The sequence below is a fragment of the Anomalospiza imberbis genome, unplaced genomic scaffold (assembly GCF_031753505.1).
Source record: "Anomalospiza imberbis isolate Cuckoo-Finch-1a 21T00152 unplaced genomic scaffold, ASM3175350v1 scaffold_1259, whole genome shotgun sequence".
In the NCBI taxonomy this organism is placed as follows: domain Eukaryota; kingdom Metazoa; phylum Chordata; class Aves; order Passeriformes; family Viduidae; genus Anomalospiza; species Anomalospiza imberbis.
In genome coordinates this window covers 4,518-24,758 of record NW_027099657.1, presented here as the reverse complement: position 1 = coordinate 24,758, position 20,241 = coordinate 4,518, and the positions used below count along the sequence as shown (strand labels likewise).

The 20,241-nt window shown below is 65.8% G+C and overlaps 1 protein-coding gene across 1 annotated transcript; it reads left to right on the top strand.

The window, feature by feature from the left end:
- Nucleotides 1–400: 400 nt before the first annotated feature.
- On the top strand, nucleotides 401–19,861 carry LOC137465987 (ryanodine receptor 1-like; the record flags this gene model as incomplete). Its single annotated transcript, XM_068177945.1, has 20 exons — nucleotides 401–522; nucleotides 1,292–1,341; nucleotides 2,056–2,116; nucleotides 2,522–2,760; nucleotides 3,805–3,886; nucleotides 4,559–4,689; nucleotides 6,256–6,417; nucleotides 6,558–6,672; nucleotides 6,731–6,873; nucleotides 8,748–8,988; nucleotides 10,429–10,516; nucleotides 10,622–10,714; nucleotides 12,826–12,840; nucleotides 13,921–14,091; nucleotides 14,367–14,426; nucleotides 15,694–15,828; nucleotides 16,050–16,162; nucleotides 17,026–17,122; nucleotides 18,034–18,140; nucleotides 19,738–19,861. Coding segments are annotated over 20 exons (2,349 nt in total), but the record flags the coding sequence as incomplete, so codon positions are not given.
- Between the last annotated feature and the right edge of the window lie 380 nt (nucleotides 19,862–20,241).

Here is a 20,241-nt window from a genome sequence, read left to right as displayed (position 1 = left end):
GGGGGGTCAGGGTGGTTTGGGACAGACCCCCCCCCTTGCTGGGCTGGCCCCAGGGGGAGTTTGGGATCCCCTGTGGGGTTTTTAGGAGTTCCCTTGGAGAATTTGGGGGATTTGGGGGTGGTGTTAGGGTCCCCTATAGATGTTTTGGGGTGACTGTGGGGTATTCGGGGTTCTTACAGGTTTTGGGAGGTCTTGATGGGGTATTTGGGGTCTCTGTGGGGTATTTGGGGTTCTTAGAGGTCTGGGGAGATTTTTATGGTTATTTGGGGGTTTCTGTGGGTTCTTTGGGGTCTCTGGGGGGTATTTCGCGTCTCTAAGGGGTATCCGGCCCCCCCCCCGTGCATTTTTTTGGGGTCCCCCGCGGGCTCTGGGGTCCCGCTGACCCCCCGGTGCCCCCCAGATCCTGCTGCCCCTCATCAACCAGTACTTCCACAACCACTGCCTCTACTTCCTGTCCACCCCGGCCCAGGTGCTGGGCAGCGGCGGCCACGCCTCCAACAAGGAGAAGGAGATGATCACCAGGTGGGACCCCAAAACCCCCCAAAATCCCACCCCAACCCCCCCCCCCACCCCGAGGCCAAAATCCCAACCCTGAAATCCTCCCCAAAAATCCCACCCCAAACCCCCCCGAGGCCAAAATCCCAACCCCGAACTCTCCCCCCAAAATCCCAACCCCGAAATCCCCCCCAAAATCCCACCCCAAAACCCCCCCGAGGCCAAAATCCCAACCCCGAGCCCTCCCCCCAAAATCCCAACCCCGAATTCCCCCTCAAAATCCCACCCCAAAAACCCCCCCCCCGAGGCCAAAATCCCAACCCCGAAATCCCCCCCAAAATCCCAACCCCGAAATCGCCCCCAAAATCCCCCCCCAAAATCCCACCCCAAAACCCCCCCCGAGGCCAAAATCCCAACTCCGAACCCTCCCCCCAAAATCCCAACCCCGAAATCCCCCCCCAAAATCCCACCCCAAACCCCCGCACCCCGAGGCCAAAATCGCAACCCCGAACCCTCCCCCCAAAATCCCAACCCCAAAACCCCCTGAGCCCCAAACCCCAACCCTAAAACCCCCCCAAAATCCCACCCCAAAACCTCCCGAGCCCCAAATCCCAACCCTAAAATCCTCCCAAAACCCCCAGCACCCCCAAACGCCAAAATCCATGGTGTGGGATCCCCCGGGGGGGGTTGGGTTTTGGGGACCCCCCTGACCACTTTGTGTCCCCCCCCTGCTGTGGGGTTTGGGGTTTTGGGGAGCCCCCTGACCCCCCCCCTTTTTGTCCCCCCTCCCCTCCAGCCTGTTCTGCAAACTGGCCGCGCTCGTCCGGCACCGCGTGTCACTGTTCGGTAACGGGGGACACTGTGGGGATACTGGGGACACTGGGGGACACTGGGGGGCACTGGGGGACACTGGGGGACACTGGGGACACCGGGGGACACTGGGGGACACTGGGGGACACTGGGGGACACTGGGGACAGTGGGGGACACTGGGGGGCACTGGGACACACTGGGGGGCACTGGGGGACACTGGGGGACACTGGGGACACACTGGGGGGGACTGGGGGACACTGGGGACAGTGGTGGGACCCTGGGGGGCGCTGGGGGGTACTGGGGGACACTGGGGGACACTGGGGACACACTGGGGGGGGGACTGGGGGACACTGAGGACACTGGGGACACTGTGGGGGGCACTGGGGACACTGGGGGGGCACTGGGGGGCCCTGGGACACACTGGGGGGCACTGGGGACACTGGGGGGCACTGGGGGCACTGGGGACAGTGGGGGGACACTGGGGGGCACTGGGACACACTGGGGACACTGGGGACATTGCGGGGGGCACTGGGGACACTGGAGCCACACTGGGGACACTGGGGCGACACTGGAGGGGCACTGGAGACACTAGGGGGGGCACTGGGAGGACTGGGGGCACACTGGGGACACTGGGGGGCACTGGAGGGGCACTGGAGACACTAGGGGGGCACTGGGAGGACTGGGGGCACACTGGGGACACTGAGGGCACTGGGGACACTGGGGCCAGCCGGTGTCACTGTCCCCCCCAGGGACGGACGCCCCGGCCGTGGTGAACTGTCTGCTCATCCTGGCCCGCTCCCTGGACGCCAGGTGAGCGGTGGCACCGCGGCCACGTGGCCGTGTGTGTGTGTGTGTGTGTGTGTCTGTCACTGTGTCCCCGATGTCCCCAGTGTCCCGATGTCCCCAATGCCCCCAGTGTCCCCAATGCCCTCGATGTCCCGAGTGTCCGCAATGCCACCAATGCCCCCAGTGTCCCCCAGTGTCCCCCAATGCCCTCGATGTCCCCAATGCCCCCAGTGTCCCTGCTGTCCCCAATGCCCTCGATGTCCCAAGTGTCCCCAATGCCCCCAGTGTCCCTGCTGTCTCCAATGTCCCCAATGCCCTCGATGTCCCGAGTGTCCCCCAGTGTTCCCATTGTCCCCAGTGTCCCGATGTCCCCAATGCCCCCAGTGTCCCCAATGCCCTCGATGTCCCCGATGTCCCCAGTGTCCCCAGGACGGTGATGAAGTCGGGCCCCGAGATCGTCAAGGCCGGGCTGCGCTCGTTCTTCGAGTCGGCGGCCGAGGACATGGAGAAGTTGGGGGAGCAGCTGCGGCTGGGCCGGGGGACCCCGACCCGCGCCCCCACCAAGGGCGTGGCCCAGAATGTCACCTACACCTCGGTGGCACTGCTGCCCGTCCTCACCGCCCTCTTCGAGCACCTGGCACAGCACCAGTTCGGGGACGACGTCATCCGTGAGTGACAGCGGGGACAGCGGGACAGGGGGACATGGGGACAGAGGGACAGTGGGGACAGGGGGACAGTGGGGACAGAGGGACAGGGGGACAGGGGGACAGAGGGATAGTGGGGACAGGGGGACAGGGGGACAGGGGGACAGTGGGGACAGAGGGACAGTGGGGACAGGGGGACAGAGGGATAGTGGGGACAGGGGGACAGGGGGACAGGGGGACAGTGGGGACAGAGGGACAGTGGGGACAGGGGGACAGGGGGACAGGGGGACAGGGGGGACAGGGGGACAGGGGGACATGGGGACAGAGAGACAGGGGGACATGGGGACAGGGGGACAGAGGGACAGGGGGACAGGGGGACAGGGGGACAGGGGGGACACGGGGACAGGGGGGACAGGGGGGACAGAGGGACAGGGGGACAGAGGGACAGCGGGACAGGGGGACATGGGGACAGTGGGAGAGCAAGGGAGGACAGTGGGGATAGGGGGACAGGGGGACAGAAGGACAGGGAGACAGAGGGGCAGGGGGACAGAGGGGCAGGGGGACATGGGGACAGATGGACAGGGGGACAGAGGGACAGCAAGGGAGGACAGTGGGGATAGGGGGACAGAGGGACAGAGGGACAGAAGGACAGGGAGGCAGAGGGACAGGGGGACAGAGGGACAGGGGGACATGGGGACAGATGGACAGAGGGACAGGGGGACAGGGGGGGACAGCGGGACAGCAAGGGAGGACAGTGGGGACAGGGGGGACAGCTGGACAGAGGGACAGCGGGGACCAGCAGGGACAGGGGGACAGAGGGGACAGGGGATAGCAGGGGGGACAGGAGACATGGTGGGGACGGGGGGCTTGGGGACACAAGGGCGTGTTGGGGACATGTTGGGGTGTGGGTGGGGAGGACAGGGGGACAGGGTGGGGACAGGGGGACATTAAAGGGAGGTGGGGACAGGGGACACGTTTGGGAGGGTCAGGGGCATGGGGACACAGCGGGGACACGCTGGGGACAGCCGGGGACAGCCGGGGCGGGCGGTGACGCCGCTGTCCCCGCAGTGGATGACGTGCAGGTGTCCTGTTACCGCATCCTGTGCAGCATCTACAGCCTGGGCACCGCCCGCGGGCCCCTCGTGGACAGGTGGGGACCCCAAAAACCCCGGGGGGGACCCCAAAACCTCAGGGGGAGACTCAAAAACCCCAGAAGTGACCCCAAAAATCACAGCAGGGACCCCAAAAACCCCAGAGGAAGACTCAAAAACCCCATAAGTGACCCCAAAAAACCCAGGGGTACCCCAAAACCTTGGGGGGACCCCAACACCTTGGTGGGAGACTCAAAAACCCCAGAAGTGACCCCAAAAACCCCAGGGGGGCCCCAAAAACCCCCCAGAAACACCCTGGAATTGGAGGGGACACACGCATAAAACCATTTTGGGAGACCACCCCCCCCCAAAATGTGTGACGGGTTTGGGGTGGGGACGGGGGTTTCCCTGGGTTAGGGGTGTCCGTGGGGTGTCCTCTGGTGTCCCCCCGATGTCCCCTGGTGTCCCCCCGATGTCCCCTGGTGTCCCCTGGTGTCCCCGCAGGCAGCGGCCGGCCCTGGGCGAGTGCCTGGCCGCCGCCATGGGGTGCCATGGGGTGTCCCCTGGATGTCCCCTGGTGTCCCCTGGTGTCCCCAATGTCCCCTGGTGTCCCCGCAGGCAGCGGCCAGCCCTGGGCGAGTGCCTGGCCGCCGCCATGGGGTGCCATGGGGTGCCATGGGGTGTCCCCTGGTGACCCCTGGTGTCCCCAATGTCCCCTGGTGTCCCCGCAGGCAGCGGCCGGCCCTGGGCGAGTGCCTGGCCCGCCTGGCCGCCGCCATGCCCGTGGCCTTCCTGGAGCCGCAGCTGAACCACCTGAACCCCAGCTCCGTGTACAGCACCAAGAGCGCCCGCGAGCGCGCCCGTGGGTGTCACCTCTGTGTCACCTGTGTCACCTGTGTCACCTGTGCTGCCTCTGTGCCACCTCTGTGCCACCTGTGCCGCCTGTGTGTCACCTGTGCCGCCTCTGTGTCACCTGTGTCACCTCTGTGCCACCTGTGCCGCCTGTGTGTCACCTGTGCTGCCTCTGTGTCACCTCTGTGTCACCTGTGCCGCCTCTGTGCCACCTCTGTGCCACCTCTGTGTCACCTGTGCCGCCTGTGTCACCTCTGTGTCACCTGTGCCACCTGTATCACCTCTGTGCCACCTCTGTGCCACCTCTGTGTCACCTGTGCCACCTCTGTGCCACCTGTGCCACCTGTATCACCTCTGTGCCACCTCTGTGCCACCTGTGCCGCCTGTGTCACCTCTGTGTCACCTCTGTGTCACCTGTGTCACCTCTGTGCCACCTGTGCCACCTGTATCACCTCTGTGCCACCTCTGTGTCACCTGTGCCACCTGTATCACCTCTGTGCCACCTCTGTGCCACCTCTGTGTCACCTGTGCCGCCTCTGTGTCACCTGTGCCGCCTGTGTCACCTCTGTGCCACCTCTGTGCCACCTGTGCCGCCTGTGTCACCTCTGTGTCACCTCTGTGTCACCTGTGCCGCCTCTGTGTCACCTGTGCCACCTGTGTCACCTCTGTGCCACCTGTGTCACCTGTGTCACCTCTGTGCCACCTCTGTGCCACCTGTGCCACCTCTGTGCCACCTGTGCCGCCTGTGTCACCTCTGTGCCACCTCTGTGCCACCTGTGTCACCTGTGTCACCTCTGTGTCACCTGTGCCTCCTGTGTCCCCTATGTCACCTCTGTGTCACCTGTGTCACCTCTGTGCCACCTCTGTGTCACCTGTGCCGCCTGTGTCACCTCTGTGCCACCTGTGTCACCTGTGCCGCCTGTGTGTCACCTGTGCCACCTGTATCACCTCTGTGCCACCTCTGTGCCACCTGTGCTGCCTGTGCCACCTCTGTGCCACCTCTGTGTCACCTGTGTCACCTCTGTGCCACCTCTGTGCCACCTCTGTCACCTGTGTCACCTCTGTGTCACCTGTGCCACCTGTATCACCTCTGTGCCACCTCTGTGCCACCTGTGCTGCCTGTGCCACCTCTGTGTCACCTGTGCTGCCTCTGTGCCACCTGTGTCACCTCTGTGCCACCTCTGTGTCACCTGTGTCACCTGTGTTCCCCTGTGTCCAACCCCTGTCTCTGTGTCCCCAGTGCTGGGTCTCCCCTCGTGGGTGGAGGAGCTGTGCCCTGTCCCCATCCCTGTTCCCCTGTCCCCAATCCCTGTCCCTATGTCCCTATGTCCCTGTCCCCGTGTCCCCAACCCTGTCCCCGTGTCCCCAGTCCCTGTCCCCGTGTCCCCAACCCTGTCCCCAACCCCTGTTGCCATGTCCCCATCCCTGTCCCCATGTCCCCAACCCTGTCCCCATGTCCCCACCCCTGTCCCCATGTCCCCAACCCTGTCCCCATGTCCCCACCCCTGTCCCCATGTCCCCACCCCTGTCCCCATGTCCCCCCGGGGTGTCCCCATCCCTGTCCCCGTGTCCCCAGTGCTGGGTCTCCCCTCGCGGGTGGAGGAGCTGTGCCCTGTCCCCATCCCTGTCCCCACCCCTGTCCCCATGTCCCCACCCCTGTCCCCATGTCCCCCCGGGGTGTCCCCATCCCTGTCCCCATGTCCCCAGTGCTGGGTCTCCCCTCGTGGGTGGAGGAGCTGTGCCCTGTCCCCATCCCTGTCCCCATCCCTGTCCCCATGTCCCCATCCCTGTCCCCATGTCCCCATCCCTGTCCCCGTGTCCCCCCGGGGTGTCCCCATCCCTGTCCCCATGTCCCCATCCCTGTCCCCGTGTCCCCAGTGCTGGGTCTCCCCTCGCGGGTGGAGGAGCTGTGCCCGGACCTGCCGGACCTGGAGCGGCTCATGGGGGACATCGGTGGCCTGGCGGACTCGGGGGCGCGCTACACGGAGATGCCGCACGTCATCGAGGTGACGCTGCCCATGCTGTGCCACTACCTGCCCCGCTGGTGGGAGCGCGGCCCCGACGCCGCCCCCCCAGGGCCCCTGGGCCACCGACGTCACCGGCCACCACCTCAACGCCCTCCTGGGCCACATCCTGCGCATCGTGGTCAACAACCTGGGCATCGACGAGGCCTCCTGGATGAAGAGGCTGGCAGGTGAGGGTGCCCAGAGGGGCTGGTGGCCATGGACGGGTCCTGCAGGTCACTCTGCTGGGTTTTGGTGGTCCCAGGATGGTGCTGGTGGCCCTGGACGGGTTCTGCAGGTCACTCTGCTGGGTTTTGGTGGTCCCAGGATGGTGCTGGTGGCCCTGGACGGGTCCTGCAGGTCACTCTGCTGGCCCTTGGTGGTCCCAGGATGGTGCTGGTGGCCCTGGGTGGGTCCTGCAGGTCACTCTGCTGGGTTTCAGTGGTCCCAGGATGGTGCTGGTGGCCATGGACGGGTCCTGCAGGTCACTCTGCTGGCCCTTGGTGGTCCCAGGATGGTGCTGGTGGCCATGGACGGGTCCTGCAGGTCACTCTGCTGGGTTTTGGTGGTCCCAGGATGGTGCTGGTGGCCCTGGGTGGGTCCTGCAGGTCACTCTGCTGGGTTTCAGTGGTCCCAGGATGGTGCTGGTGGCCATGGACGGGTTCTGCAGGTTACTCTGCTGGGTTTTGGTGGTCCCAGGATGGTGCTGGAGGCCCTGGACGGGTTCTGCAGGTCACTGCTGGCCCTTGGTGGTCCCAGGATGGTGCTGGTGGCCATGGACGGGTTCTGCAGGTCACTCTGCTGGCCCTTGGTGGTCCCAGGATGGTGCTGGTGGCCATGGACGGGTCCTGCAGGTCACTCTGCTGGCCCTTGGTGGTCCCAGGATGGTGCTGGAGGCCCTGGACGGGTCCTGCAGGTCACTCTGCTGGCCCTTGGTGGTCCCAGGATGGTGCTGGTGGCCATGGACGGGTCCTGCAGGTCACTCTGCTGGGTTTTGGTGGTCCCAGGATGGTGCTGGTGGCCATGGACGGGTCCTGCAGGTCACTCTGCTGGCCCTTGGTGGTCCCAGGATGGTGCTGGAGGCCCTGGACGGGTTCTGCAGGTCACTCTGCTGGCCCTTGGTGGTCCCAGGATGGTGCTGGTGGCCATGGACGGGTCCTGCAGGTCACTCTGCTGGCCCTTGGTGGTCCCAGGATGGTGCTGGTGGCCATGGACGGGTTCTGCAGGTCACTCTGCTGGGTTTTGGTGGTCCCAGGATGGTGCTGGAGGCCCTGGACGGGTTCTGCAGGTCACTGCTGGCCCTTGGTGGTCCCAGGATGGTGCTGGTGGCCATGGACGGGTCCTGCAGGTCACTCTGCTGGCCCTTGGTGGTCCCAGGATGGTGCTGGAGGCCATGGACGGGTCCTGCAGGTCACTCTGCTGGGTTTCAGTGGTCCCAGGATGGTGCTGGTGGCCATGGACGGGTCCTGCAGGTCACTCTGCTGGCCCTTGGTGGTCCCAGGATGGTGCTGGTGGCCATGGACGGGTCCTGCAGGTCACTCTGCTGGGTTTTGGTGGTCCCAGGATGGTGCTGGAGGCCATGGACGGGTCCTGCAGGTCACTCTGCTGGGTTTCAGTGGTCCCAGGATGGTGCTGGTGGCCCTGGACGGGTCCTGCAGGTCACTCTGCTGGCCCTTGGTGGTCCCAGGATGGTGCTGGTGGCCCTGGACGGGTTCTGCAGGTCACTCTGCTGGGTTTTGGTGGCCCCAGGATGGTGCTGGAGGCCATGGACGGGTCCTGCAGGTCACTCTGCTGGCCCTTGGTGGTCCCAGGATGGTGCTGGAGGCCCTGGGTGGGTCCTACAGGTGATGGTGGTGGCCATGCGTGGTCCTGGAGGGGTTCTGGTGGTCCTGGCCCATTTTGGTGGTCCCAGGGTTCGCAGTGGCCACAGTTGCCCGCAGTGTTTGCCCAGCCCATCATGAGCAAGGCGTGGCCGGAGCTGGCCCAGGGTGGTCCCAGTGGCGTTTTGGTGGCCCTGGGCCGTTTTGGTGGTCCCGGGGCTCACAGTGGCCACGGTTGCCCACAGTGTTCGCCCAGCCCATCGTGAGCAAGGCGCGGCCGGAGCTGCTGCGCTCGCACTTCATCCCCACGCTGGGGCGGCTGCGGAAGCGCGCGGGGAAGGTGGTGGCCGAGGAGGAGCAGCTGCGGCTCGAGGGCAAGGCCGAGGGCGAGGACGCGGAGCTGCTGATCCGCGACGAGTTCTCCGTGCTCTGCCGCGACCTCTACGCGCTCTACCCGCTGCTCATCCGCTACGTGGACAACAGCCGGTCAGGGCCGGGGGAATGGGGACACGGCCGGGGGGCTGTGGGGACACGGCCAGGGGGCTGGGGACACGGCCAGGGGGCTGGGGACACGGCCGGGGGGCTGTGGGGACACGGCCAGGGGGGCTGGGGACACGGCCAGGGGGGCTGTGGACACGGCCGGGGGGCTGGGGACATGGCCAGGGGGGCTGGGGACACAGCCGGGGGGCTGTGGGGACATGGCCAGGGGGCTGGGGACACGGCCGGGGGGCTGGGGACACGGCCGGGGGGCTGTGGGGACATGGCCGGGGGGCTGGGGACACGGCCGGGGGGCTGGGGACACGGCCAGGGGGCTGGGGACACGGCCGGGGGGCCTGGGGACACGGCCAGGGGGGCTGGGGACACGGCCAGGGGGCTGTGGGGGCATGGCCAGGGGGTTGGGGACACAGCCGGGGGCCTGGGGACACGGCCAGGGGGCTGTGGGGACATGGCCAGGGGGCTGGGGACACAGCCAGGGGGCTGGGGACACGGCCGGGGGGCTGGGGACAAGGCCGGGGGGCTGGGGACATGGCCAGGGGGGCTGGGGACACGGCCAGGGGGCTGGGGACACGGCTGGGGGGCTGGGGACATGGCCAGGGGGGCTGGGGACATGGCCGGGGGGCTGTGGACACGGCCGGGGGGCTGTGGGGACATGGCCAGGGGGCTGTGGGGACACGGCCAGGGGGCTGTGGGGACACGGCCAGGGGGTTGGGGACACGGCCAGGGGTCTGTGGGGACATGGCCAGGGGGTTGGGGACACGGCCGGGGGGCTGGGGACACGGCCAGGGGGCTGGGGACACGGCCGGGGGGCTGGGGACACGGCCAGGGGGCTGGGGACACGGCCGGGGGGCTGTGGGGACATGGCCAGGGGGCTGGGGACACGGCCAGGGGGCTGGGGACACGGCCAGGGGGTTGGGGACACGGCCAGGGGTCTGTGGGGACATGGCCAGGGGGTTGGGGACACGGCCGGGGGGCTGGGGACACGGCCAGGGGGCTGGGGACACGGCCGGGGGGCTGTGGGGACACGGCCAGGGGGGCTGGGGACACGGCCGGGGGGCTGTGGGGACATGGCCGGGGGGGCTGGGGACATGGCCAGGGGGCTGGGGACACGGCTGGGGGGCTGGGGACACGGCCGGGGGGCTGGGGACACCACCGGGGTGAGCCAACTGTGGTGGCCTTGGGGACATGGCCATGGTGGCTTTGGGGACACCACCGGGGTGAGCCAACCGTGGTGGCCTTGGGAACCCAACCCCGGGGACCAAACCAGTGTTTGGTCATTAATGGTGGTTTGGTCATCATTAATGGTGGCCATGGGGACCCAACGATGGTGGCCATGGGGGTGGTGACCCTGCTGGCCAACAGCGGTGACCCGCTGACGGCGACCCCCCCCCCGTGGCGACCCCCCTGTGACCCCCGGTGTCCCCGCAGGGCCAAGTGGCTGACGGAGCCCAACGAGGACGCGGAGGAGCTGTTCCGCATGGTGGGCGAGGTCTTCATCTACTGGTCCAAGTCTCACGTGAGTGGGGGGTCCCGGGGGGCCTTTGGGGGTCCCGGGGGGCCTTTGGGGGTCCCAGGGGGCCTGTGGGGGCTCCCTGACCCCCCTGTCCATGTCCCCCCCCAGAACTTCAAGCGTGAGGAGCAGAACTTCGTGGTGCAGAACGAGATCAACAACATGTCCTTCCTGACGGCCGACAGCAAGAGCAAGATGGCCAAGGTGGGCTGGGGGGACCCCAAACGGCCCCTCCCCCACCAGGACCCCCTGCGCCCCCAGCCCGCCCGACCCCCCCCCTGGGCTCCACCCCACCCAACCCCCCCCCCCCCCCCCCGGAGCCCTGAAACCGCCCCAAACCCACTTGGGACCCCAAATTCACCCCAAAACCCACCTCTAACTCCTAATTCACCCCAAAACTCACCTCAAACCCATAATTCACCCCAAAATCCCACCTGCGACCCCGAATTCACCCCAAAACCTACCTCAAACTCCTAATTCACCCCAAAACTCACCTCAAACCCATAATTCACCCCAAAATCCCACCTGGGACCCCAAATTCACCCCAAAACCCACCTCTAACTCCTAATTCACCCCAAAACTCACCTCAAACCCATAATTCACCCCAAAATCCCACCTGTGACCACGAATTCACCCCAAAACCCACCTCAAACCCACAATTCACCCCAAAATCCCACCTGGGACCCCAAATTCACCCCAAAATCCCACCTGGGACCCCAAATTCACCCCAAAACCCACCTCTAACTCCTAATTCACCCCAAAACTCACCTCAAACCCATAATTCACCCCAAAATCCCACCTGGGACCCCAAATTCACCCCAAAACTCACCTCAAACCCATAATTCACCCCAAAATCCCACCTGCGACCCCAAATTCACCCCAAAACCTACCTCAAACTCCCAGTTCACCCCAAAATCCCACCTGGGACCCCAAATTCGCCCCAAACCCACCTCTAACTCCTAATTCACCCCAAAACTCACCTCAAACCCATAATTCACCCCAAAATCCCACCTGCGACCCCAAATTCACCCCAAAACCTACCTCAAACTCCCAGTTCACCCCAAAATCCCACCTGGGACCCCAAATTCACCCCAAAACCCACCTCTAACTCCTAATTCACCCCAAAATCCCACCTGGGACCCCAAATTCACCCCAAAACCCACCTCTAACTCCTAATTCACCCCAAAACTCACCTCAAACCCATAATTCACCCCAAAATCCCACCTGCGACCCCGAATTCACCCCAAAACCTACCTCTAACTCCCATTTCACCCCAAAATCCCACCTGGGACCCCAAATTCACCCCAAAACCCACCTCAAACCCACAATTCACCCCAAAATCCCACCTGGGACCCCAAATTCACCCCAAAACCCACCTGGGACCCCAAATTCACCCCAAAAACCCACCTCAAACCCATAATTCACCCCAAAATCCCACCTGGGACCTGAATTCACCACTGTCCCAGTATCCCCAACACTGTCCCCAGTGATGTCCCGGTGTCCCTAACGGTGTCCCCGTGTCCCTAACGGTGTCCCGGTGTCCCCAGTGGTGTCCCGGTGTCCCCAGTGCTGTCCCAGTGTCCCTAACGGTGTCCCCATGTCCCTAACGGTGTCCCCGTGTCCCCAGAGGTGTCCCGGTGTCCCTAACGGTGCCCCAGTGTCCCTAACGGTGTCCCCGTGTCCCCAGAGGTGTCCTGGTGTCCCTAACGGTGTCCCTGTGTCCCCAGAGGTGTCCCGGTGTCCCTAACGGTGTCCCCGTGTCCCTAACGGTGTCCCCAACACTGTCCCAGAGGTGTCCCGGTGTCCCTAACGGTGTCCCCCGTGTCCCCAGAGGTGTCCCCGGTGTCCCTAACGGTGTCCCCGTGTCCCTAACGGTGTCCCGGTGTCCCCAGTGGTGTCCCGGTGTCCCCAGTGCTGTCCCAGTGTCCCTAACGGTGTCCCGGTGTCCCCAGTGGTGTCCCAGTGTCCCCAGTGCTGTCCCAGTGTCCCTAACGGTGTCCCGGTGTCCCTAACGGTGTCCCCATGTCCCTAACGGTGTCCCCGTGTCCCCAGAGGTGTCCCGGTGTCCCTAACGGTGTCCCCGTGTCCCTAACGGTGTCCCCGTGTCCCCAGAGGTGTCCCGGTGTCCCTAACGGTGTCCCGGTGTCCCCAGTGGTGTCCCGGTGTCCCTAATGGTGTCCCAGTGTCCCCAGAGGTGTCCCGGTGTCCCTAACGGTGTCCCCGTGTCCCCAGAGGTGTCCCGGTGTCCCTAACGGTGTCCCAGTGTCCCTAACTCTCTCTCTTCTCTCCCCCTCGGCTGCGGGTGCTGCTCCCAGTCTGGAGATGGACAGGTTAGCGGGGAGGGGGCTGGGGGGGACAGGGGTCCCCCAGGACCCCTCGGTGGGGTCACCACAGTTGGGACCCCCCAAAATTCCCGCAGGGTCCTGTCCTGTGGGGTCAGCACGCTTGGGACCCCCAAAATTCCTGCAGGGTCCTGTCCTGTGGGGTCACCACGCTTGGGACCCCCAAAATTCCCACAGGGTCCTGTCCTGTGGGGTCACCACGCTTGGGACCCCCAAAATTCCTGCAGGGTCCTGTCCTGTGGGGTCAGCACGCTTGGGACCCCCAAAATTCCTGCAGGGTCCTGTCCTGTGGGGTCACCACGCTTGGGACCCCCAAAATTCCCACAGGGTCCTGTCCTGTGGGGTCACCACGCTTGGGACCCCCAAAATTCCCGCAGGGTCCTGTCCTGTGGGGTCACCACACTTGGGACCCCCCAAAATTCCTGCAGGGTCCTGACAGAGACCCTGTTCTGGGTGTCACCACGCTTGGGACCCCCCAGGACCCCTCTGTGGGGTGACCTTGGCTGGGACCCCCCCTGTCCTTACGGGGTTATTCCTGTCCCTGTGGTTTTGGGGTCCCCGCTGACCCCGTGTCCCCATCCGTGTCCCTGCAGGGCGGTGGCTCAGAGCAGGAGCTGCCACCGAGGTTTTGGGGTCCCCGCTGACCCCGTGTCCCCATCCGTGTCCCTGCAGGGCGGTGGCTCGGAGCAGGAGCTGCCACCGAGGTTTCGGGGTCCCCGCTGACCCCGTGTCCCCATCCGTGTCCCTGCAGGGCGGTGGCTCGGAGCAGGAGCTGCCACCGAGGTTTTGGGGTCCCTGCTGACCCCGTGTCCCCATCCGTGTCCCTGCAGGGCGGTGGCTCGGAGCAGGAGCTGCCACCGAGGTTTCGGGGTCCCCGCTGACCCCCGTGTCCCCATCCGTGTCCCTGCAGGGCGGTGGCTCGGAGCAGGAGCCGCCACCGAGGTTTTGGGGTCCCTGCTGACCCCGTGTCCCCATCCGTGTCCCTGCAGGGCGGTGGCTCGGAGCAGGAGCTGCCACCGAGGTTTTGGGGTCCCCGCTGACCCCGTGTCCCCATCCGTGTCCCTGCAGGGCGGTGGCTCGGAGCAGGAGCGCTCCAAGAAGCGGCGCCGCGGGGACAGGTACTCGGTGCACACCTCGCTCATCGTGGCCACGCTCAAGAAGATGTTGCCCATCGGCCTCAACATGTGCTCGCCCGCCGACCAGGAGCTGATCGCGCTGGCCAAGGGCCGCTACGCCCTGGTGGGTGCCGGGGACACCTGGGGACACCTGGGAGTCACCTGGGACCCCCCAGAAACGCCCCTGGGACCCACAGATGTCCCCTGGGTTTAGTTTAGGGACAAACCCCTGGGGCTGGGGACATGGCGCTGGCCAAGGGTGGCCACTGCACCCTGGTGGGTGGCTGGGGACACCACGGGGACAAGCCCAGGGTTTGGGGACACCCCCCATGGTTTTGGGGACACCCCCAAGGGTTTGGGGACCCCCGCTGAGGTGTCCCCTGTGTCCCCCCCCTGCAGAAGGACACGGACGAGGAGGTTCGGGAGTTCCTGCACAACAACCTGCACCTGCAGGACAAGGTGAGCTGGCACGGCCCCCGTGTCACTGTGTCACTGTGTCCCTGTGCCACCGTGTCCCCTGTGTCACTGTGTCCCCGTGTCACCATGCCCCCTGTGTCATTGTGTCCCCTGTGTCACTGTGTCCTCAGTGTCACCTGTGTCCCCAGGAGCCCCCTGTGCCCTCCAATGTCCCCAATCAATGTCCCCAGGTGGAGAACACGGGCTCGGCGCGCTGGCAGATGGCCCTGGTGCTGTCCCCAGTGTCCCCAATGTCCCCAATCAATGTCCCCAGGTGGAGAACACGGGCTCGGCGCGCTGGCAGATGGCCCTGGTGCTGTCCCCAGTGTCCCCAATGTCCCCAATCAATGTCCCCAGGTGGAGAACACGGGCTCGGCGCGCTGGCAGATGGCCCTGGTGCTGTCCCCAGTGTCCCCAGTGTCCCCAATCAATGTCCCCAGGTGGAGAACACGGGCTCGGCGCGCTGGCAGATGGCCCTGGTGCTGTCCCCAGTGTCCCCAGTGTCCCCAATCAATGTCCCCAGGTGGAGAACACGGGCTCGGTGCGCTGGCAGATGGCCCTGGTGCTGTCCCCAGTGTCCCCAGTGTCCCCAATCAATGTCCCCAGGTGGAGAACACGGGCTCGGTGCGCTGGCAGATGGCCCTGGTGCTGTCCCCAGTGTCCCCAGTGTCCCCAATCAATGTCCCCAGGTGGAGAACACGGGCTCGGTGCGCTGGCAGATGGCCCTGGTGCTGTCCCCAGTGTCCCCAATGTCCCCAATCAATGTCCCCAGGTGGAGAACACGGGCTCGGCGCACTGGCAGATGGCCCTGGTGCTGTCCCCAGTGTCCCCAGTGTCCCCAATCAATGTCCCCAGGTGGAGAACACGGGCTCGGTGCGCTGGCAGATGGCCCTGGTGCTGTCCCCAGTGTCCCCAGTGTCCCCAATCAATGTCCCCAGGTGGAGAACACGGGCTCGGCGCGCTGGCAGATGGCCCTGGTGCTGTCCCCAGTGTCCCCAATGTCCCCAATCAATGTCCCCAGGTGGAGAACACGGGCTCGGCGCGCTGGCAGATGGCCCTGGTGCTGTCCCCAATGTCCCCAGTGTCCCCAATCAATGTCCCCAGGTGGAGAACACGGGCTCGGCGCGCTGGCAGATGGCCCTGGTGCTGTCCCCAATGTCCCCAGTGTCCCAAATCAATGTCCCCAGGTGGAGAACACGGGCTCGGCGCGCTGGCAGATGGCCCTGGTGCTGTCCTCAATGTCCCCAATGTCCCCAATCAATGTCCCCAGGTGGAGAACACGGGCTCGGCGCGCTGGCAGATGGCCCTGGTGCGCCAGGCGGGCCGGGACGAGGACCCCGACAGCCCCGAGCAGGTCGTGCGCAGGGTGCAGGAGGTGTCGGCCGTGCTCTACCACCTGGAGCAGGTGTGGGGCCGGGGTGGCTCAGGGGGGTTTGGGGACCCCAGGTGACCCCAGGTGAGCCCAGGTGACCCCCCCACAGACAGAGCAGCCCTGCAAGTCCAAGGTGACCGTGTGGCACAAGCTTTGGGTGCTCTGCGCCCTTTTGGGTGCTTTGGGGGTGCTTTGGGGGGTCCCAGTGGGTTTAGGGGTGCCCAGGTGACCCCAGGTGACCCCCCCCCCCACAGACGGAGCACCCCTACAAGTCCAAGAAGGCCGTGTGGCACAAGCTCCTGTCCAAGCAGCGCCGCCGCGCCGTCGTCGCCTGCTTCCGCATGACCCCCCTGTACAACCTGCCCAGGTGGGCACTGGGGGGGCACTGGGGGCACTGGGGGGGCACTGGGAGTGGGGGGTGGGCACGCTGAGGCCCCCTCAGGGGAACTGGGAATGTCCTTGGAGGTGTTTCAGCCCTGCTGGGTGACACCTGGGACCCCTTGGGTGACACCTGTGACCCCCTGGGTGACACCTGGGACCCCCTGGGTGACACCTGGGATGCCCTGAGTGACACCTGGGACCCCCAGGGTGGCACCTGGGACCCCCTGGGTGACACCTGGTTCCTCCTGGGTGACACCTGGGACCCCCTGGGTGACACCTGGGACCCCCTGGGTGGCACCTGGGACCCCCTGGGTGACACCTGGGACCCCTGGGTGGCACCTAGCACTTCCTAGGTGACACCTAGCACCCCCTGGGTGGCACCTGGTTCCCCTTGGGTGATACCTGAGACCCCCTGGGTGGCACCTGGGACCCCCTGGGTGACACCTGGGACCCCCTGGGTGGCACCTGGGACCCCCTGGGTGGCACCTGGGACCCTCTGGGTGACACCTGGGAGCCCTGGGTGGCACCTAGCACTTCCTAGGTGACACCTAGCACCCCCTGGGTGGCACCTGGTTCCCCCTGGGTGGCACCTAGGACCCCCTGGGTGACACCTGGGACCCCCTGGGTGACACCTGGGACCCCCTGGGTGGCACCTGGTTCCCCCTGGGTGACACCTGGGAACTGTGGGTGGCACCTAGCACTCCCTAGGTGACACCTAGCACCCCCTGGGTGACACCTGGTTCCCCCTGGGTGACACCCGGGAGCCCCTGGGTGGCACCTGGGAGCCCCGGGGCAGGGGCAGGCCCCCAGGTGAGGCCAGGTGTGCGCAGGTGACACGGGTGTCCCCAGGCACCGGGCCTGTAACATGTTCCTGGAGTCCTACCGGCTCTCGTGGCTGGCCCGGGAGCAGCCGCCCTTCGAGGACCGCATGATCGACGACCTCTCGGTGACAGCCGGGGCTGGGGACACCCGGGCTTTGGGGACACCCGGGCTTGGGGACATCCCAGGGGCTTTGGGGACATCCCAGGGGCTTTGGGGACATCCCAGGGGGTTGGGGACATCCTTCAGGGGTTGGGGACATCCCAGGGGGTTTGAGGACATCCTTCGGGGGTTGGGGACATCCTTCGGGGGTTGGGGACATGCTTCAGGGGTTGGGGACATCCCAGGGGCTTTGGGGACATCCCAGGGGGTTTGGGGACATCCTTCGGGGGTTGGGGACATGCTTCAGGGGTTGGGGACATCCCAGGGGCTTTGGGGACATCCCAGGGGGTTTGGGGACATCCCAGGGGCTTTGGGGGCATCCCTGGAGCTTTGGGCACATCCCAGGGGGTTGGGGACATCCCAGGGGCTTTGGGGACATCCCAGGGGCTTTGGGGACATCCCAGGGGGTTTGGGGACATCCTTCGGGGGTTGGGGACATCCTTCAGGGGTTGGGGACATCCATCGGGGGTTTAGGGACATCCATCGGGGTTTGGGGACATCTTTAGGGGGTTTGGGGACATCCCAGGGGGTTGGGGACATCCTTCAGGGGTTGGGGACATCCCAGGGGGTTTGAGGACATCCTTCGGGGGTTGGGGACATCCCAGGGGGTTTGGGGACATCCCAGGGGGTTGGGAACATCCTTCAGGGGTTGGGGACATCCCAGGGGCTTTGGGGACATCCCAGGGGCTTTGAGGACATCCATCGGGGTTTGGGGACATCCTTCGGGGTTTGGGGACATCCTGAGACCCCCCTGACCCAGGGTTTGGGGACATCCATCGGGGTTTGGGGACATCTTTAGGGGGTTTGGGGACACCCCCGGGGGTTTGGGGACCCCCGAGCCGCCCCTGACGCGGGGTTTGGGGTTTCTGGGGCCAGAAGTCGGGGCGGGAGGAGGAGGAGGAGGAGGAAGAGGCGGAGGCGCGGCCGGACCCGCTGCACCAGCTGATCCTGCACTTCAGCCGCACCGCCCTGACCGAGCAGAGGTGACCCCAGTTCCCTGTGGGGACCCCAAACCCCTGAGGGACCCCAAATACCTGCAGGGACCCCAAACCCCTGAGGGGACCCCAAATCACCCAGGGACCCCAATTCCCTGAGGGGACCCAAATACCTGCAGGGACCCCAGACCCCTGAGGGGACCCAAATACCTGCAGGGACCCCAAACCCCTGAGGGGACCCCAAATCCATCAGGGACCCCAAACCCCTGAGGGGACCCCAAATCACCCAGGGACCCCAATTCCCTGTGGAGACCCCAAACCCCTGGGGGACCCCAAATCCATCAGGGACCCCACACCCCTGAGGGGACCCCAAACCCCTGAGGGGACCCTAAATTCCTTTGGGAATCCCAAATCCCACTGGGGCTGGGATTCAGAAACCCCAAATCCCACTGGGAGGGACCCCAAATCCCACCCTTGGGGGTGACCCAAACCCCACAGAGAGATCCCAAAACACATCAGGAGGAACCCCAAAACCCCAAATTCCACTGGGAGAGACCCCAGATCCCCAAATCCTATTGGGAGAGACCCCAAATCCCACCGTGGGCACCCCAAAACCCCACAGGGGACACCCCAATCCCACCGTGGGCACCCCAAAACCCCACAGGGGACACCCCAAATCCCACCGTGGGCACCCCAAAACCCCACAGGGGACACCCCAAATCCCACCGTGGGGCACCCCAAAACCTCACAGGGGACACCCCAAATCCCACCGTGGGCACCCCAAAACCCCACAGGGGACACCCCAAATCCCACCGTGGGCACCCCAAAACCCCACAGGGGACACCCCAAATCCCACCGTGGGCACCCCAAAACCCCCACAGGGGACACCCCAAATCCCACCGTGGGCACCCCAAAGCCCCACAGGGGACACCCCAAATCCCACCGTGGGCACCCCAAAACCCCACAGGGGGACACCCCAAATCCCACCGCGGGCACCCCAAAACCCCACAGGGGACACCCCAAATCCCACCGCGGGCACCCCAAAACCCCACAGGGGACACCCCCAAATCCCACCGTGGGCACCCCAAAACCTCACAGGGGGACACCCCAAATCCCACCGTGGGCACCCCAAAACCCCACAGGGGAGACCCCAAATCCCACCGTGGGCACCCCAAAACCCCACAGGGGAGACCCCAAATCCCACCGCGGGCACCCCAAAACCCCACAGGGGAGACCCCAAATCCCACCGCGGGCACCCCCAAAACCCCACAGGGGACACCCCAAATCCCACCGCGGGGCACCCCAAAACCCCACAGGGGACACCCCCAAAACCCCACAGGGGGACACCCCAAATCCCACCGCGGGCACCCCAAAACCCCACAGGGGAGACCCCAAATCCCACCGTGGGCACCCCAAAACCCCACAGGGGAGACCCCAAATCCCACCGTGGGCACCCCAAAACCCCACAGGGGAGACCCCAAATCCCACCACGGGCACCCCAAAACCCCGGGGTGGCACCTGAGGCCGGGGGGCAGCTCCAACCCCCCGGGCTCACCTGGGGCCACCTGGGTCCCCTTTTTGGGGGGGTCCGGGCTGTTCCCCCCCCCTGTCCCCAACCCGTGTCCCCCTCCCCACACCCCCGCAGCCACCTGGAGCAGGATCACCTGTACATGGCCTACGCCGGGATCATGGCCAAGGTGGGGCACCCCAAAACCGGGGGCACCCCAAAACCGGGGACTCCCCAAAATCGGGGGCACCCCGAGGGCTGAGGGCTCGGGGGTCCCCGAGGTCATTTTGGGGGTGGAGGGGCTGGGATTGGGGTGGGGTCCACAGGGATTTCGGGGGGAACCTGAGATGGGGGGGGATCCCAAAGATTGGGGGGGGTCCCCAAAGTTTGCGGGGGTTCCCAGAGGGTGAGGGAGTTTGGGGGTCCCCAAAGATTGGGGGGGGGGGGGTCCCAGGGGGATTTGGAAGTCCCCAGGGATTTTCGGGGGGGGGGGGGGGGTCACAGGGATTTTGGGGGGGGTTTCAGGGATGGGAGAGGGGCTTTGGTGGTCCCCAGGGATTTTGGGGGGGGTCACAGGGATTTTGGGGGGGTTTCAGGGATGGGAGAGGGGCTTTGGTGGTCCCCAGGGGATTGTGGGGGTTC